We start from the raw sequence: 20,414 nt of genomic DNA, 5'->3' as shown, positions 1-20,414 counted from the left end.
GAGTCTTACCTGTCAGAAATAATGGAGTGAGACCTACACAGTTCCTTTCTCTCTCACTGTCTTTGTAGTCACTGCTGCACAGCAAGTTGTGTGTAACTCTTTGTCAGCTTGTGGTGCTGAAGTGGGACACATGCTAGCCCCAGACAATTCCTGTGGCTGTGAGCAGGAGGAGTGCATAAATAAATCCTTTCATTCTGTCTGGGTTCGTGATGTAACAACAGCAAGGCTGTGCATTGCACAAGTCTAAATGGACCTTCAGGATGCTGCTACCTGAGGGGAGGGGATGCTACATTTGAAATCTGACATCTTGCTTTTGATTTTGTGCTCTTGATGCGAGTCTGGAGTTCTTCCTTTCTCTTTACACACAGGAGATTTTGGTCTGCATTGCTGAGGTGTGAACTTGCTATCCCACTGTGTGTTGTGTTGGTGTGAACTGGTCAGAGCCAGCTGGGAAACACCCACTGCCCTATCCTGGGAATTGCTACCAGTGTAGGGAACAAACCTAAGTCTATTGTGATCCTGGTTAATGACCAGGGCCCAGGACCAAAGATTGGAGGGCAGTCTTCTTCAGTTTTTGGCTTACAGAGCTTCACCAGCAGCTGAGTGTTGGCTCCTGCATTCAAATACAAATGAATACTCCTTTGAATGTGGCTGAAAACAGGAAAATGGTGCTCTGCTGGTTTTCCGTGGTAGCTGAGCAGAGGATGTAGGAAAGCAAGACCAGATCTATTCCAGCTGTGATGCTGCACAGCATCAAGTTCTGTTCCCATCTGTAGCCACAACCTCTCTCTCACCTGGCTCTAGGCTCTTTGCTCTGGAGAAAGTGTAGGAAGCAGGTGAGGGTTTCATCTATGTTGAAATTAAGTAAAGAAAGAAGAATTAAGGTGGGGGGAAGGATTTGATTTAATTATTTAATGATACAATGCATTTAGACACCAGGAGTAAGTTTTAATTTCTGAAATACAAGATACAGCAGTTTGGCAAAAAAACATCCCCACACTTCATATAAATGCAGTTCTGTGTATTCTTAGGAAAAGGGTGAATTATATCACCTTAGAGGGATTGGTGCAAGTCCACCCAGCTTGGCATAAAACCTGGTTTTTGTGGATTGTTCAAACACCTTCTCACAGCAGTGAAGTAAATGCAGTAATTAAATAATGTAAACTATTAAGAATTGTAATATTGGAGACATGTCAAACTGAAATTTTCTTTGCTAAACATGATTATCCAATGGATTTAAGAAAGGAAGCAGACTCCCCACCTGCATTCTTCATCATGTTTGGATAGTAATCTTCTTTAAATAATATGACAGGTTCTTTCTGTAGTCCAGTGTCAGAGAATTATATTATTTTCAGAACAATTTATGAAAGATTAGTGGAGGCATAGTTAATCATTCAAACTAACTACAGGTTTTTTAGAATATTCAAATGAATGAGTTCTACCTCTTGATCTTTCTGGCTGCAAATCCCTTCAGAATTGATGCCAATTAGGATTTAGTAACAACTTGGCTATGAGCATGGACCAGTGTGTGCATATGTGTGGCAGGCATGTGTGCACACATGGGTGGGTGTCAGTGTCCCTGGAAAGTGGCACACGGTCAGTTAGACCTGTTCTGTTGTTAACCAGTTTTGAAAGGAGAGGAAATGGGATAAAAATGCAGGGAGAGTAATAAGCAAACAAAGGTTCTGCTTTATCAGGTACAAAGCTTATATATATATATGTATATATGTATATATATATATATATATATTTAAGCTGTATATATACAGACTTGCTCATTGCCAGTCTGATGCCTTTAGGACAATTAGATACAGCTTGTGTTTTACCTACAGTGAAGATGGGGTGGAAATGAGGTGGCCTTGCTTACTCTTCACACTTCTGAGACATGCTCTTCTCTTTTAAAAAAGGAAATGTGTACCAGCACCAAATAAAGTTCACCAGACCAAGGCAAGATCAAGTAAGAAACTTTCAGAGAAGGATTTACCCAAATTAGAGCTTTACTCTGTGTGAAGGGGAAACAGGAGCTAATTAGAGCTCTCTGATGCTTCACAGTTCCTGTGCTGACATTTCTGTGTGCCCACATTTCAAACCTCCTTGCAAACAGGCCCACATTGACCTGTGTGTGTTGCTGAGTTTCTTTGCATAGTCACTGACTTGCCTGAATTGAAATGTGCTGTTGGTTTGCAGTATAAACACCAGTAAGAGCTGTTTTTCAGAACTGATAAGCATGAGTGGAACAGGAATAATATCAAGTTCTCAGTCATGCCACCCTCAGAAAAATGCAGTGATTGGTATGGTAGCACTTGTTTCAACTTAACTTTCCTTCTTCTTTACCTGTGTTTCTAAATGGCTGGAGGTTATTTTCTTCCTGGTGTCCCACCTGGTGTCCATGGCCTTTTCATCTCCTACACTTGTAATTTACTAGTCTGAAGCTGCTTGTGTTGCAGATTTACGTGGATTTGATGTGATGTTGAGTTTCCTATAGACTAGTAATTTTTAGAATATTTCTTCTCTACCATTCTTTTGTCTCAAGGGAAAAGATTGATTGGATGCCATGAGCCTTGTTTCCCAAGCTACATGAGCATCTGTAGTCAAAGATGTGTCAGAGGGTGTGGATCAATACCCCCTGTTGTATTTCTAAAGTGTTATTCTTTGCCCTACTCACAGTCTCCTGTTTTCCTGAAAACTCAGTTCTGACTTTCAATGTTTGAAATTTGTTCTGTAGAAAATTTCTAGTTAGAATACTATGAAACCTGACAAAAGCTTGTCTTGATTTCTTTTTGTAAAATTCTGAGGGCTTAGCAGTGTATCTATATCTCAGTTGTTGGCAGCTTATACTGAAAAATAGACTTTTCTAGTAGTCATTTTCTTTCCAGAGAAGAGCATTTCTTGTTTTCAAATTCAAAAACATGGTCTCCTTGTCACAGGCAGAACTGAGACCCTGGTTCCAGATATGGTTCAGGCAAAGGAGGACCTTGTGCTTATATTTGTATTTTCCCTTACAGCATAGGTGGAGAAGTAGCAAGAGGAAATGAAGGTAGCTACGTGGGGAAACATTTCCGCATGGGATTTATGACAATGCCTGCTCCTCAGGACAGACTGCCACACCCCTGCTCCAGTGGCTTCACTGTCAGATCCCAGTCTCTTCATTCAGTTGGAGGAACTGATGATGAAAGCAGCAGCTCTCGAAAGCAGCCGCCTCCAAAACCGAAGCGAGACCCCAACACCAAACTGAGCACCTCGTCTGAAACTGTCAACACTGGAACAACAAGCAAAAGTGGGAAACTACCAGACAGGACTGAAGGTAACACTGAAATTCTTTGAGAAAAAGGGGTTGATGAGCCAGTCTTAAGATTATCCTGTTGCATTTAAGAATTAGCTGTATATTTCTGTATCTGTAACAGTGTCAACACAGGTATCCTAGACCGCTCATGTCTAAATGTTGGACCAACTATCCAACTGTTCTGGATAGTTTTGCCTTTGACATTTATCACAGAACTACACCACTTACATGGTCTGTATATATACTGGAGAATGAGTTGAATTTATTCCAAATGAAGGGGGAAGAGATTGTTGTCAGTTAGAATGTTAGGCCAATGTTATCTGCCCTCCAGCCAAGGACCACTGACCATACAATTAGCATGGTGCAAACCACAGCTCTGGAAAGGGCTCTTGTCAACAAAGGAGTGAAGAACAGAAATTAATAAAAAGAATACTTCATGGCCCTGAAACTCCTCAGCAAGGAAATATCATCCAACAGTAAAAATTGTAGCCAGGATGATATTATGGATAGCCCAAAGCTTCTGTTTGTGTCCGAGTCTACATTTTCTCTTCCCATTCCTCCCAGTTACATTTCAGCCAGAGAATTAACAAATAGTTTTAGTAAAGACATTGCTTCCTTACTCTGCACTGCTAAAGATGAGCTAACACTGTAGGGGTCATCTCCTTCCTTTATTCCATGCTGTAAATACATTCTGTGCAGCAGTAGGACCAGCTGTACTCTCTCCTAGAGAGATCAGGATGACTCTGCTTCACAGTGTGAACTATAGGAAGGAACCCATAAGAACAAATGGTTTTGATCAGTGCTGGTGTCTCCCACTGCTGTGTTACATATCAGTTTGACATCTGATGCAGCACATTGTCCTCCTAGTGTGTATCCCTTTGCTTGGTGCTGTGGCCAGAAATACTTGTTAGCTACATTCATGCTATGACTCCCTTTAAGCAAATCTGATTTTAAAAAGTTGTCACTGATAACAAAGATGCCAGTGAATGTGTAAATCATGGTGGCACATATGTCTATGATTGTGAACTTGAACACAAGTGCTGAGCAAAGCTGTGGATTTATTTATGGTCTTGGTAGTTATTGTGCTTATGACATTTTTCATGACTTCCATATCTTGTCTTATTCAGCAACCATGACATCAACTCCATGCAGACTAACATGACAAATGCAAGCATTAAGTGACTGTCCTTAACAAAAGCGGTTTTCCACAATTTTAGTGGACCAAAGCCTACACAGAAACCATTTAACTTTGATATTTAAATTTTCTCAAGAGAAAGTCTTTCAAATTTTAGTTTACTATCAAAAGAGGCAAAAACTTGGTCTGATATGCTCTGAGGTGAAAGGCAGGAGCTCTTACATTACTCTAAACCTCTTTTTAAAAATACAACATTTTAAAGTATTTTTATAATTCTTCAATAGGTCTCTTAGCACTCTTTTTCCCTGAATCTGTCCAACCAGAATCACCAAGACTAGATGAAGTTTGTTCTGCAGACAGGGTAGTAGGAAAGGGTTTAATGTATTATAATTTGTATAATGACTCTTCCTGCAAGTGTGAATTGAGTCACACAGTACATGGTGCTGTTCAGAGCAGCTAACCTCAGCACCATCTCTAGGATGGTTAGGAATGGAGTCTGTTTTACATCCCTATCCCAGCCCTTTTTCTCATTTGCTGAGAACCAAGAGAACTTGACAGATTTGAAGTAGCAATAATAACAGTGATAACTGAAATACATCCAAGTATTTTTCCAGCCTCACAGAAGTCATGGCAGACCCCTTATACAGCTTTTGTTCTCACAGAACTAGATTTTCTTCAGCATTATTGTCATTCTGGAAGGTTCTGAATATTTTGTTTCCTTTCCCTCATCATCATCTGCCATCTGAAATTTGAATTGAAGAAAGGAATATGTAGTCATGTCCCTTCTGACAGATTTCAAAGTTCAAACTTGGTTGACATTTCTGTTTCCAAAGACACTTTTCCTCCTCCACTCTGTGCAGGTTGAGCTTGATCATCACACGAGTTATGAGTGACATGTGTGGTGCTGCAGCCTTGTTCACTCTGGTTCCTCTGCATGACAATGGTGCCATACCAGAGTCCAAGGATTGCAGAGCACCTTGATTCTCACTGTTGTCATCAAGAGCTGAATGTTCATAGCAAATCTCTGGAAAAAACTGATGAATGAGTAATACTCCATCACCAGCATAAAAGATAATACCTAAATGTTACTTTTCAGTGTGAATAAATGCCTTCATGGAACATTAAGAATCTTTCTGATGTTTAATTTATGACATGTATTATGCTCATTCTGCCGCTTTGCAAGTAGAGCAGCATTGGACACTTTCAGGCTAAAATGAAGTTGGTCCTGGAGGTTTTCAATTGACAGAACCCTTTAAACTTAGTTGGTTTTGTGTGTTCAGAATGCTTGCCCTGCTTCTATGTATACTGGGGTTTCACCAAAGAATTTAATACATAGAAATATCAGATTGTAGGTTTTTTGGTTTGGATTGGGTTTTTTATAAGGCAGCAGTCAATTTTTTAGCACAGATATATTCAAGGGTGGTACAATATGGTGTTTAGATGAACAGACTGGATTTCTAAGATGTTTTACTGTCACTAGGAGAGGCTTTGTTATCAGCTGTGCACTCCAAGGTAACTTTTTTTGGATGAATTTTCACAGTAATCTGGCTAATATAGGAATGTTTATATAAAATCTATGGCCATACATTGATTAGAGCCTCTAAAGAGGTGCAGAACAGATGGAAGCCAAAGTTCGTTACCTGCAGTATTGATTGATACAAACATTAGACAAGCTTTGTCACTGAATATGAAAATATGATTGTTGCTCAAAAATAAATTCCCATAAATTTAGTGTATGAAATTTTACTCAGAGAATCCTGTGAAATTCTGATTCTACTAGTCTTATTTTTTGTAGGTCATTACTTATGTCTTTACCTATGTAACAATTCTCATTCTAGTAGCAAACTGAATTTGAGATTTTGTAAGCCTGCCTCTTCCTAATTTCAGGTGAGAAATTCTGTAGGATACAATATTCATGTTTTCTTTTGGATGTCTTTGAAAGCTCAGGTCCAAGAACAGGCAGGTTTAACTTTCAGTCACTGTTGTCTATATTGTACCCAAATGTTTTTATATGCATGTGTCTCACACATTTGCATATACTTGTGGTATTGGCAGGCTAAATGACTAGAGCCTTTTCCAGGAACTATGGGAGATAATGATGAAAACCCCTCTTGTTTCTCCATCAGCTACCATGGAATCTCTACAAAGGATTAGTCAAAATTGTTCTCAGCCTAAATTTTTATGGCTGTGCAGAATAATTCAGACTATAATGTCTATTGTCTGACCTGGTGGCTACTCCTGAAAAGGAATTTGCTACATTTTCTAGACAACCAGGGACTCATTTTTATTAAACATGTTTACTTTTTGCTTTTGATAGTGATCCTGTTTGTACAAACAAAAGCAGTAACTGATAGTAACTTTGATACTCTTTTTGATCATGGTGAAATCAAACATTGAATATTATCCCATGGTAATATCTGCCATGACAATAGATTGGTTTGAATATGTCTGACTTCACTGCAGAAGGGGCAGAATAAATTTGGTCATGAGCTTGAAGGACCTTTTCCTCCCAAGCACAAATAGCAGCACAAAACAACACCCCCACTGGTTCTGTGCACTTCTCCTGTAAGTGCTCTGGCTCCCATATTTGTGGGAGTGTGAGAATCTTCCCTGAAGTTGCAGTGACACACATTGGCCCCGTCTTGTGCAGCAGCACTGGGTTTGTTTTGTTCATCCCAGCCTACCTTGGCTCTGCCTGGAAGAGCCCTCTCCGGCCTGAAGGCATACTTCTCTTTGACTTTAGCTTTGTTGCTGTGTTTCCACACTTTCTATCCTCTCTTGTGCTTTAATATTCCATTTTTCACTCTTCAGGCTGCCTCTCATATGCACCCACTGAACGCCTTCCACCCAATGCATTTCTCTTCTGTGACAGATTTCTAGAAAGTTTTTTTAAAAATGTGGGTTGTCTTTTCTTCAGGGTTTTCAAACTCTGGTAGGAACAGCAAACAAATGGAGCTGTGCCCCATGCATCACACATTGGAAGTGAGAAGTGAACTGAAAAGGGTAATTTAAAATAACATTTCAGCATAGAAGGCATATCTAATCTTCATCCTGAAAGGCTCTTTATTGCAGAAATACAGGAGTATAATTAATTGATTTGTTTTCAGTGCCCAGTCTCACAGAAAAAGGAAGTAATAAAGCAGTATAATTGGCTGATGTAACCAGCCTCAAGCAGGGTTTTTGATATGATCACTGCATGTCTACAGGAAAGGTTTACAGATCTGCTGCAGTGCAAATAAGAAAGAAAAGATATAAGTAAACTGCATTTTGAAAGTTCATTTTTTGTTATTAAATTCTGCTTAGTCATATGGAGTACTACATTATATAAAAATACACGAAATATATAATTTGATTATAAAATTTAATTTATGTCTGCATAATACATGTGTAATGAGAAAGCAGGCTCTATATACTTGCATGTACATCCAAACATGCACACAGATACCTGTTAAAACTCAGAATAACATTTTCATGATGCTATTCATGGTTGTAATTCTGCTACTGCTGCTAGAGCAAAGGAAAATTTACCACTGATGTGATAAAATGCTTGCAGGAGACCCACCTCTTGAACCCACTCAATTTGTTTAGTGTTTTCCTTCCAAGTGTCTTGGGAAAGAAGATATCCTCCTTGCTGCTGCCTTCTAAGGCCTTGCAGTGAGCTCAGCAATTTCTAAGGTGGGCAGCTTGTAAGGAAAATTTTTCTCAGGAGCAAAGCAATTACAGTAACTGTAACTGGGCTTGCAGTCTGGTTGGTCTCTCTCATAAATCCAGTTTTCTGTCTAGACTGGTGGCTCTTCATTGTAAATTTGAACTTTTGCTGCTCTCATTAAGCAGAGTTTGGGTTAAAGGGATTTAGCACTTTTGTTGCTTTTGCATAGAGCTGGTTTCCTTTTATTTCCTACCTTAGTGAATAATGTATTTAACCTGAACTTAGAAATAGTGTCCTCTGTGGTAACCATGACATGTCATTCCTTATAGCCAGATCTTATTCCCAGATCTTTTCATCCATGCCTACCAAAGGAAGAAATGTCTTTAATGAGCCCTAGTCAGGCCTAACCAGTCTAAAGGGACTGACAGATGGGTTCTGGTGAGTTGACCTGTGGGCAGTTTAAGATGCTCCTGCTGACACAGCACAGTGCAGTGTTTTAGGGACGCTTTTGAGGAGTGAGTGCTGCTGCACCCTGTGACAGGAGCTGTGGGAGAGGAGTGAGCAGGCAGGCCTGGGGAGCAGCATCCTGCAGTGCAGCCTGTCAGAGCCCTGTGCAGGGAGCACCAGATTTGTGCCATGGCTCCTGCCATCAGCTCCCTCACAGCCTGGGCCACTTGTCACTGTGGCTGCAGTGCTGCTGCAGTGCTGGGATGTGGCCTGGGAGCAGAAAGGGCAGCATGGCAGAGCAGCACAAGGGTGCGCTGCCTCCTGAACTCCAGCTCCAGGGCATCCTCCCTGGGCAGGGGCTCCTCAGCCAGGTGCTGTCTGAGCTGCAGTGGGTCATTGTGCTGAGAGGCCTCAGTGCTTGCATACTGTGCACTGTATATTTTACAGCTCATTTCCTCTTTTCTACAGCCTGCACAATTTGAGCGCAGTTTTTCCCTGTGGGAAGCTGCAGCTTGGTTCACATTAGCTATATAGGTATAACGTGAGCTGCTGTTGAGCAGCCATGTGTAGAGCAAGGTGTTTTCCTTCACATACCTTAATCTGATTCTTGATCTCAGTGCTGTCTTACCCATAATTGTTTGTATGCTGCACTGTATCTCTTGCAACCTGTGAGGCTTGAGAGAGCTTAACGTCAATCTGCGCACACTGGGAGAAGGGCTGGCACTGACGAAGGGGAAAGTCAAGGGCAGAAAAGTCAGAAATCACAGGCCTTGTTGTCAGTAGAGTGAGGTGGAGTTGGCTTTCAGCTGCCATGCCTGACTCCAGAGAAGTGTGTGCCCTGTGTTTCCAGCTGGCATGGGGATGAGTATGGTGCCTTGGGCAGTGTTAGAGCCATGCAGCCCCTAATGGAACCCTGGCATGTCTTTCCCTTTGCTCTGCCCTGCCCCTCCCAGCCTCCTTGCTGCCCCAGGGATTGGAAGGGTGGAGGGCAGCACTGGCCTGACTATGTTGGGATTCTGCCCAGGAGCTTGTTCCCACTGACCTGCATTCAAGCAGCTAGAACATGGCAAAGATTTTATTCTGTTCTCTAGTATTTAATAGCTTTGAGACTTTCAAAGGCTTTGCTTTTTGGGTGGTGGTGGTGGGAGTAGTTTTTCAGTGCTTTGGGATTTGCTTGGCTCTGCTTTTGCTGAGACTTCAGTTTGCCCCTCCCTGCAGCAAGTCAGTTTTCAGATTGCAGTTTCCAGAGCTGCTTTACCTCCCTGCATCACCTTCTTCAGCCCTTCGTCTTTCCAGGTCTGTTTCCTCATCCCTCAGAGAAGCAAGGGCAAGGGGAAAGAAGGGAATGAACATAGCAGCTCTCATAGCTGTTATAATAGCTTTCTGTGCAGAGCAATGAACACAATGTGATTTTGGGAGGGATTTATAAACAAGTTTTGAAGCCACAGAGGGAATATGTTCTTACCCTCAAGGCACATATGCAGGCTCATTAATGTTAATGGAAGCTGCAAGCATTGAACAGAAAATAGACCAGGCAGTGGTAAAAGACACAAAGCTCTGTTACCCACTTGGGAATCACACAGTGCCCAGGACTTGGCAGCTGGTACTTTAGCTCTGTTCTGCTAGTCTAGCCTGTGTACTTAGTGATGTTTTTTTAATTCTTCTTAATTTAACAAAGTTGCTTTATGAATTCCTCCTTGCTCTTTTCACGATAGGATGTTGCTCATTTGCTGAGACTCTGCACCAGAGTTAAAAAATCCCAAAATGAAGTGTGCAGCTCCCCTGCAGTACAGCTATTGCTCTGCTCTCAAGAGTGATGGAAGCTCTGATGTTCTTGATAATGGAAAAGCCTTAATAATGTGAGTTCAGGGAGTGTTGTGCTGATTTACCAGATTAACTGCAAACGCAGCCAGTCCAGGAGGAGCTGCCGGCCCTCAGCTGAGGCCAGCAAGCTCTGCTAAACATTTGTGATTCCTGCTGTGAGCATGTGGGCTTTTCTAAACTCTCAGTGCAGAGCCCCAGGGCTCAGGGGAGTTTATAAGCCTGGTCACAAGCCCAGGTCAAAACTGCTGGTGAATTCAAATCATTCTGCCCTGAAATTAACTGGACCACCTCAGACCTAAGAGCAGTGTTGGGCATAACGCAGGCATAGTGTATGGGAGATTTTCTCAGGCTGCTCTCCTCTGACTGTACAGGTCACTGTAGCCCCTGGACATGCCAACAAGGCAAGGAAATGTGAGCCACTCATTCATGCAGTTATCTGGGATCTAGGACAGAGTATTAGCGTGGGTTTCACATAATATGAAAGTTACTGGGCTGTTTTTAGAGCCAACCCCCTCCTGGAAGTACTTCACATGTGCTCTTTGAGGTGTCCAAATCAATAATCTCTGCCAGGAGGAGCAGACTGAAGAGGGAGTCTCTGAAGAAAGCTAAAGTGTGGGTGGTCTTGTTCACTGCATGGTTAATTTGCAGCCTCAATAGACAGACCCTATGTAACTGTAAGGTTAAAATATCAATAAACCTATTCATTGTCAGCAGGTCACTGTAAGTCATCATATTTGTAACTTTATTTCATTTTTTGTTTTGTTTATACCTCAGGGGACCATAATACTGAAATATTATGAGCTGAAGTACTATGAAATACTAGATTCTTGCATTATTTTGCTTCACTGAATAGCTCTGAAGTCAAGGCCAGGAGAGGAGGGGAGGAGAAATCCAGGTTAATTCTCTTGCCTTGTTTTGACAGCACATCACAAATTGTTAAGTAAAATGAAATGCCTCTGAAACTGCAAAAATAACAATCTGAGAATACTCCTACTACACTTCTGTTTTGCATAGTGGTTTTGGCATGTTTTCTGTTAAAGGCATTGTGGACAAATAAGTAAGGGTTTGAGGGATCAGACTGAAATCCTAAAGCCCCTGTTTACTCTCAGAGCTGGTCTGTGGTAATAGATGTGTCTAGCAAAATTAATTTGGAACTAAAGACAAATGCCACAAAGCAGCTGCACTTTTTATTATACAGCAATTACATTGTATTTCCACCTCTGTCTTACCTTATTTTTAACTGGTGCCCTAATTCTCTTCTCACTTTAACACCAAATGAGACAAATCCTTATGGAGTGAAGCATGACTGAGCTCTTAAAACATTTTGTGTCTCCTGCACTCACATTGGCTTTACTGGGAATGCACAGTGCTTACAGAATCACATCCCAAGAGATTAAAGTCTAGCTCCAGGTGAGATCCTGTCATGGCCAGCCTCTGTTCCATTGGTGCTTTCTTTCTAATGCCTGTTTGAATATAGGAGTCCTGATTGGTGCACTGCTTTGCTGCTTTCATCCTTTCCACCTGCCTTAATGCTGGATGACATCAGGCAACATATGCCTGACATGCTGCAAGTGTGTTTGGCACGTCATGCTTGTCCGTCTGTCTGTCCGTGTGTGAACGCTGCTGTGCTGGGGTAATGTGCATGGCCCTGACAGCTCCACAGAGCACAGCTCCCTCCTTGCACTGCCATCAGCTTGCCTGGAGGTCACAGTGTACCAGCCTGGGCTTCTCACAGATGCAGTAGGGGAAAATATAAAATGATGCACACATAACTTTAGTGCTGATTTTAGTGGCTGTAACTTTAAACTGCTGGGATGCCAAATGAGAAGTGCATATCCCAAAGTCTGAGATGGTTTGTAGCTGGCTGCTAGTTCAGGGTGGGGAAAGGCTTAGAAGCAGGCAGTAAAAAGCTGCAGCGTGGTGTACTTGACATCAGCAAGAGCTTAATATCCATTTCCAGTACAGTGGTATAATATTTGCCATGGCTCCTATAATTTCTCTGAGATGTTCATAAAGAGTACTCTACCTTCAAATTCACAACCCTCCTGCACATAATGATTGAAGACTTACAGCTCCCCTTATTCTTAGTGGTAAAACCAATACTACAAGTACAGGACTCTCAGAGTATAAACATGCCTGGAAAGCCAGCAGTATTGCCTTTGGGTTGTTGGCCCTACTAGTGCCTTGTGGGATTAAGGAGACTTCTGGCATTCTCCCCTTCATGCATGACGGCAAATGGAGCTCTCTGCTATTTCCTGTGGGTAGAATACCAAAGGATGGACTGGCTATAAACCTTGCCTTAGAATCATTGAGGTGGTGCCAGAAGTCTCAGTTTCAATAGGGTTAGGATTTTGTTTATAACAATGCAAGTCTCTTAACATTTGAATTTTGGTGAATAGGATGGTAAGCAATCTTTTGATTAAAAAAAAAAAAAATCCACAACCACAAAAGCAAAGATACCAAAGTATGCCAAGCACAAACTTGAAGCTAAAGGACTACTGTGGATGCAAAAGCTTGATAATGTCTAGCCTACTTATTTTCTTAATTATGAGTGTTTGCAAGCAAAGGCATGAAAACTCAAAATGTTCTATGATTCTGAATTTATTTTCTGTTAAAGGTGAAATAATTTATACTGGTGGTGTGGCCAAATATCTGCAGTGACTCATTGCCATATGATCCCAGTTCTGCAAATGCATGCTTGCATGTCAGTAAGTGTTAAGCCAAATGGAGACTTCTGTAAAATAATACTAAGCATTGTCTCCCAGGGGTGTAAGTGGAGGAACAGCCACTGGCTCACATGACCTTGAGCATTTCACTTGTCCCTCAGTGTCACAGATTCCTTCCTTGTAACACACAGATAGTGATAAAAGCTTTGTTTAGAGAGGTAATTTGCAATCAGTTTATGATGACAATGTTTGTTCTCACATTGAAAGCTTGAGCTGATGGGACACTGCTTTTGTGAGCAGCACTGTAGAAAGACGACTTTGAGTGAAGGGAATATGTGAAAAACACTGTCCTTGCTAATGTGGAATTCCACACACCTGGCAGGGTTTAGTTTGTGAACTCAGGACAGTCACTGTGGAAGGCAAGAGTCCAAGCAGCCACTCAGTGTAGGAACTGCTCCAGTTCCCTTTCCCAGCCTCCTGTGGGTATCACTGATGCTGCAGAGTGTGGGTAAGGATGGCAAAATCTGAGCTGCCTTTATGGTGCAGCTCAGAAATGCTGAATGCCAGGGGTTTACAGAACAGGCAGTCCCAGGAGATGGTGTGTAACAACCCCCACAGAGCTCAGGCTGTTCTGAGCTGTGCTCTGCCATAGACTGTGCCTTGGTGGTGGGGGTGAATTCCTGCAAAGAGCTTCACTTCTGATAAACAACACAATGAAACAGGCTCTGAACACTAGGTTATCGCAGTAATTTCTGCTTTCCCCTTCCTTTTTCTGCTCCATCTTTGTCTTTTTATCCTCCATCTTGCTTCTCAGCTGGAACAATGAGGTCAAGCCTGACATTTGAAACAGGAGATGCTTCTCCTAAAGCTTGTTTGGAACTGCCCAAAACTCTGTCAGAATGACACTGTCCACTGCAGTCATACCAGCTGAATTTATGGGGATTAGGGCCAGCTGCTTGACCCTTGTAGATCAACACTATTACAGGCTCTACTAGTTTCACTACACTATTTTCAAATAAATGCAGGATGGAATGATAGATGCCAGTCACACAGAGAAGCCCTGAGTGTGAGGCAGCTGATAATGTGTGGCCTGTCTGTAATTTTGTCAACACTTTATTTAGAGCTGAGGAGAGAGGAGTCACCCCTATGGAGATGGAAGTAAAATTAATAGCTGGGAGGCATTTTTCCTCAAGCAGATTACAGTGGGTATTTCATACCACGCAGCCTCTGACCATAGTGCTGTTGCTGTTACATTTCCAGGCACTGCTGCCTGCCTATGAGCTGCTCAGTGTTCTTCCACTTCAGCTGTCATCATATTCACCCAAAAATGTACAGTGACAACTTACAGGAACTGCTTCTGCAGGGTCACCTTGTGGCCTTTTGATAAAGGAAAGAGTGCCCCTTTCACTGACCTCTTGTTCATTGTGGCTCATTTGCTTTCTGCTGCTCCTGCTGTGGTGACTCATCTGACCCTGGCCATCAACCTTGTGCTTTGTTTGGAGATGTGAGCTCAGTGGTGGCAGAAGGACCTGCTGGATGTGTCAGTGCAGCTTTGTACAAGTGCCTCAAGGAAAGAACTGTGCAGAGTCCACTGGACTTCTGGGTGACAGGGGGTTGCTGAAATCTGCTGGTTCCTTGTCCCTGGTGCAGGAACCAAGGAAGCACAGGAGCCTCTGTGGGGCTGCTGTGCCTGTGGAATAGTTGGACACAGCACATCTCATGTTGAAGTCCCCAAGAGCCCAGTATTCTGTACAATACCACCTTGGTAGGCCTGCCAGTTTGATTTAATGGACTGCAATTATTTTAGAAGCTCGGCAAACAGATTGTTACTTATATAAGCAAATAATGCATTTGACCTACTTATGTTAGCTGTAAATAGAAGATAGGCATTGCTGTGGATCTGAAAAATGAGGAGTCTCATATCTCTGGATAAATTATTCAAGTCATTGCATATAGTAATTGCTAGACTTCTGGTCTGGTTGTTTGTGAACCAAAACAACAAATCAAGTGAGCGAATAAGGCTATTTTTCTAGATAAATAGAGTAGGTGAGTAAAACTTCCTGTTTCATTTAGCATTTATCTAAATCTAGCTTGATTTTCTTTTTTACCATTTTTCATTAAATAATGTTGGAGTCCACTATTTGGGTGCGTGTCCTGGTTTTAGAAATCCCCCAGAGCCAGGAAGTTTTGCAGAGATTTGTTTCATTCAGTGTCTCAGTGAGCACTGGGTCATTGAGCCTGTGTGCAGTTACCTTCTCCAAGAAGTTCATGAAAGTTCAGCAAATTATTTCCTACATTATTGCCCTCAGCTGTCACAGGCAGCAATGGGTAGCAGTGTTGTTCCTGGGAAGCTGCAATCAGCCTGGGGTCTGCCTCTGTTACCAGGAGCACCAACAGATAATTCCACAGAGGCTTCAGTGCCTTTGGGCAGCAGGGAGCAGTAGGAAGCAGCTCAGCCCTCAAAGGGTCACTGCTGTTATGGTGTCCTCTACACACCAAGCTCGTGTGACATAAGGTATGTCCTGATGGGACTTAGCTCTTCACACACCACCAGAAACTTCCCTTTATGGACAGAGGAGAGATCTTTTCTTTCTAAGGCAAACAGAAGTGCTGCTGCACTTGAGCCATCCCATGGCTCAGCCTGTAGAAGCTCAGAGCATCACCATCTTCGGTGTGGTAGTCAGGGAATCTGATACTTAAGGAATAAGATAATTAAGGATACAGGGTAGTTGCAGAGAGAGAGAAGGGGCAGCTAGTGCAGGGTGACAGCTCCATGAGAACTGTACCACAATAAAAATGCTGATTTGGGGGCTGGGGAAGGCTGGTGTCACCCATTGTTCTCCGTGTGAAGTGCAGTCAGTTTGTGGGGAGCTATAAGAATAGAGCAGTAGCAGTTAATTCACAGTAAACCAGCAAACTCTTCAGGTTTCATTTTCACAATGACAGTCATGACTCCATAAATAGTGCTATAAACTTAGAAGGACTTTACTAATGTTTCTGCTCTGTGGCTGTTTTACTGTCTTGCTGTACTCTGCTGTGAACATGCTTAACCCTTCAGTACTCCAGCTCTGTACAGGCTCCTGCATGAGAGACACCAACTAACAGGCACATAGACTTTGTAAATTAATTTGTCTGCATGCATGATTCACTAGTTCTGTTTCCACATTCTTCACCAAAGATGCTTGTGATAGAGAAATTTCAATACCAATTGCCTTTCTCTAGAATTCCTCCAGACTATATAGAGTTACAGAAATTTTTATTGTCACTGTAACACTGGTTGCAAAACCTGTTTTGCATATTGCAGAGTTCAGAATGAACCAGAACTTCGAAAATACTCATTGCATGTGTGGGCAGTGTGAGGATCTTTCCCCAGTAATCCTCCCACCTCTCTGTCCTCAGAGCCTCTTCTGGAACTTCTATAACATAAACCTATGCATTTCCAAGATCTGGCCTTTTGTGTCTGGTCATATTAGTTGAAGGATATTTTTCTATATGGATACCCAGAGTGTATCTGTCAGAGGGTACTCAGAGAGTCACCTGAAAGAAGTTACTGTGAGATTTTCATTTGCATCCACTTGCACTCAGCACATCAGTTTTCCTGTAAAAGGAGAGTGATTCAAATTGACTATTCTTTCCTTAATCATCCAAAGTCTTAGTTTTTCTGCCTTACCAGCCTGTGCCATCTGACAATAACTTTTAGCCTCAGTGAATAGTACAGAACAGCTTGATTGCAAATAATTTGTCATTTTTTCCCAAATACCAGTTTCTTTTTTTCTTTGCCTATTCAATGTCATCTGGAAAAACAGAGGACATCAATTACTCATTATTTTAAAAGACAAGATTGTGAAATTCAAAATATAGGAGAGCAGAAGTCTGGGCAGTCAGGAGGAAGACATTCACTTTGTAATTTTTCATAAGTTTTTGGAGACCTTTGCACTCTAGGAAAGGCTAATTGGCCAGGTGGAGGTACAGAGAAGTGAGAGCTGTGAAGGAGAAAACCAGTCTGCTCTGGAATGTGGCAATTTAGGTAGGGAATCTCTGCACCATGCTGCCACTACAAAGGTTTTGGCATATCCTGGCACCTCTGGGTCTGCCCTTGTCCTGATGCTGCAGAGCAAAGGGCAGGCAGGCCCTGCTGTGCTGGGAGGAGCTCTGGCAGCAAGGCACTGGTGCCCTGGGCTGGCTTTTGTGAGCCCCAGGAAGGTATGGCAGCCTGGGCATGGGCACAGTCTGTGGTGCTGGGGCCGGTCAGTTCTGTGGCCCTGAGCTGTCCCTGAGAGCAGAATGACAGGCACCAAGGCTGGAGACAGCTGCAACAGGGATTGTAGTGCTGGAGCAGTGCAGGAGTGGCTTTAGCTGCAGGCCCTGATTCTGCTCTCTTTTGTACAGATGTTTAATTCTGGACTCTCACTCCCAGAGCCACAGGCTCTCCACGACTTTCAATTAGAGCAGAAATCAATCATTTTAAAAGCCAAAAGAAGTTGTAGCCAAAATAAAGGGACCTGAATACTTTTGAGGAAATGTCCTTAATCATAGCCTTGAGACATACAATAGCACATCAGCATTATTTTATGACACTGACTTTTAGTCCTTCCATTTTCAGTATAGTTTTGTTCTCTTTAAATGCCCAAATAATTTCCAGTAAGAGCTAATAAATTCAGGAGGGGGAAGAAGTAGGTGCTGTTTGAAACCATTGTGCTGAAACCACCTACTGTCTGTTTGAATTAATCAGATGGTTCTTTTATTCCTCCCATGTGCTTCCCTTCTTTTAGAGCATCTTTTAGGAAAAGAGGACGTAACCTGCAGGGAAGGGCCTTGTGTCCATGAGGACAATGCTATTTTGAGAACCAGATTTTTTTCTTGAGAGAAATGCATTCTTTGATGTTACTTCAAACTGTTGATGATGTTTCAATAGTCACTTGCTAAGATGCATCTTTGTGTGTATATTTTATGGCTGTTCACAGTGTGGGAATATTTGCCTTCAAATATTTCTTGGAGAAGAAAAGATGCATGTTCATCACTGCATGTCTCCAATAACTACATTAAATTTTTTTGCTTTCTACTGTTGTTTTCCAATGATAGGAATTGCTGTGCAAGTTTTGATATAAACAAATAAATTAAAATAAAAACCTTGTGTAAAATACCTTAGAGCCTAACATAAGAGAAGTATAAGAAGGCAGAAGAGAAATATTGAAAGGTGGCATTAGGAGGTAAAATGATAGGTGAAAAGAGATGATTTAGACTTAGGTCTCCTGAGTGTCAATCTTTTGCACAGTTCAGACAACTGTGTCTTTTAAAAATCAGTTTCACTAAGACTATTCAAACTTCATCTACAGAGATAATGAAATCTAAACCAATAGAAGCACTTTTAGGCTCCAAATCATTCCTTCATTGAATCTATAACTTCTTGGAGAAATTGAAAGGGAACAATTTTCCTGTTTGTGGTTTTATTGTTTGTTACAGTGAACAGAAAAATTCACTGGAGTGGTCTGTGGAATGCAAAAGCTGGGAAATACACAAAAGACAATATAAAATGACAAATTTTAAATTTTAGATGTTTTCACTCATTCCTTATACAGTGAGCAAATAATAAACAACAATCTAACAACATATTTTCCTATTTCAGTATCTCCTTAAAGAATAAAAATATACTTTAGAAGGATAATACGAGAATCATTCTGTATTTCTAAAATTAACTATGAAAGAGAGATTATCTGTGTATGTCTGAAAGTTATGCATAACCTTTGCACTACAAATATCTCATTTCAAAAATGTCATGTTCTCCTTATACAGTAGGGCTTCCATGAGGCTATTTTAAGCACTGTGCTTCTTGCTTCCAGATGAGACCTGGAGTTACCAGAGCTGCATCTCTTGTTTCCCTTAAAGCTTGTTGGAGCCAGATAGCTGCTTGGATAGTGCCCTACAGAGCACACAGAGTTCCTGCTCAAGCAGCAGGATTGTTTGCAAGGGTTGTTGTACCTCCAGGTTATCAGCTGTGGTATTTTGTGTGGCTCTGATGCAAACAAGGAGGTGCTGGCACAGCATTCAGAGCTCCCAGGGTGGCTCCAGTGGGGACAGAGGCCCGTGGAGCAGGTGCTGAGCATCACCCCCTGAGCACATGCCCTGTGCTCAACCTCCCCACAGGCCTGGTGCTCTCTTGTGCTTGTGTGTCTGTAATAGAAGCATGCACAAGAGGTTTGTGGTGCCCTCTGAGATGGATGTTTGAGGAAAGCTGCACCTGGTGGGGAAAGAAACAATTCTCACTTTGATTTCTTCCACTTGGCTTTGGATCAGGACTCGTGTGCTCTGACACATACAAGTGGCAGAGTCTCAACACAAGTTACAGGCAACAGGTTCATCAAGGATATAGTAATTCATGTTGGAAAGTACTTAATTACTCCATGTTTAGAGCAGACAACATGGCAGCATGTGTATCACCAACATGCCAGCATGGTTCACTTTTCATAGAAGTTTATGTTCCCAGCAGGCGCTGAATGCTTCTTCTGCCTGATAAATGTCAAGTACTTTAAGCAACCCTGCCTGTTCCTCTCTGGAGATTGCCAAATCATTTCCTTTCATTGGGTTTGGGATCCTGCCAGGGCTTCTGCATTCATGAACGTCTATCCCTGCCAAATGTTGGTAACACCGGAAACTCCTGCTCCTTTCACTGGCTTTGCACAGCTCTGTTTAGCTGCAGGATTCCTGCTACTTTTCTCTGTTGTTCTGGGCTGGAGCAGTACTTCATGGTTCATATTCCATTAACAGGTGTGCTATAGAGTTCAGCCCTTGCCGGGGAGCTGTGTTTCAGAGTAGAAACCATTATTAAATAAATTTAAGTGTCTTGCACCACAGACTTCTTAAAGATAATTCAGTTTGCCTCCTGAATGTCCTCCTGCACCTGAGGGAGTTTCTAGTGGGTTTGAACAATTCCTCTGTTCCTAGTAATGATAAAAAAGCTTTCTTTGTTATTAAGTCTATCCATTTACCTGTGTACTTTCTCTAGTGAGTCTTATAGCAACAGATGTTCATGCTCTGAGGACCATATAGGAGGTAACTTTTAAGGTTTGTAAAATATTTAAACAATTTAGTTTAAAATTTTAGTTTGAAAAGCCCAATTTCTTGAAGAGGAAAAGATCTCAGTAACACACCCTGGAAATAGATGGTTTAGTAAAAACACTACAGCAGAAGAAAAATGCTTTAAATAGCAAATGGAAAGTAAATCACCTTGTCATGTTTTACCCTGTCTCATACAGCAGAACTGGGTCATTTGACCTTTTTGTTGATAATGTCACCAATATATTCTAGGCTAGTGCTACATATCATGCAATGGCAGATGAGGCTCTGTGTGTCATTGTGGTGCTTAATTTCAACCCATGCAAAAATACAAGACTGGATAGCAGAATGACAATC

At 41.9% G+C, this 20,414-nt stretch overlaps 1 protein-coding gene across 2 annotated transcripts in view; it reads left to right on the top strand.

Moving 5' to 3' along the window:
* The window catches only part of NYAP2 (neuronal tyrosine-phosphorylated phosphoinositide-3-kinase adaptor 2), a 135,107-nt gene that overhangs the window by 58,354 nt on the left and 56,339 nt on the right, over positions 1 to 20,414 (top strand). For both annotated transcript variants that reach the window (XM_058031629.1, XM_058031630.1), the window contains exon 3: positions 3,006 to 3,304. In XM_058031629.1, the coding sequence (XP_057887612.1) occupies positions 3,006 to 3,304 (299 nt within the window). The remainder of the gene's footprint in view (positions 1 to 3,005; positions 3,305 to 20,414) is intronic.

The sequence above is a fragment of the Melospiza georgiana genome, chromosome 10 (genome assembly GCF_028018845.1).
Source record: "Melospiza georgiana isolate bMelGeo1 chromosome 10, bMelGeo1.pri, whole genome shotgun sequence".
Taxonomy (NCBI): domain Eukaryota; kingdom Metazoa; phylum Chordata; class Aves; order Passeriformes; family Passerellidae; genus Melospiza; species Melospiza georgiana.
Note: the sequence above shows the minus strand (reverse complement) of the source record. Positions and strands in the feature narration are given on the sequence as shown.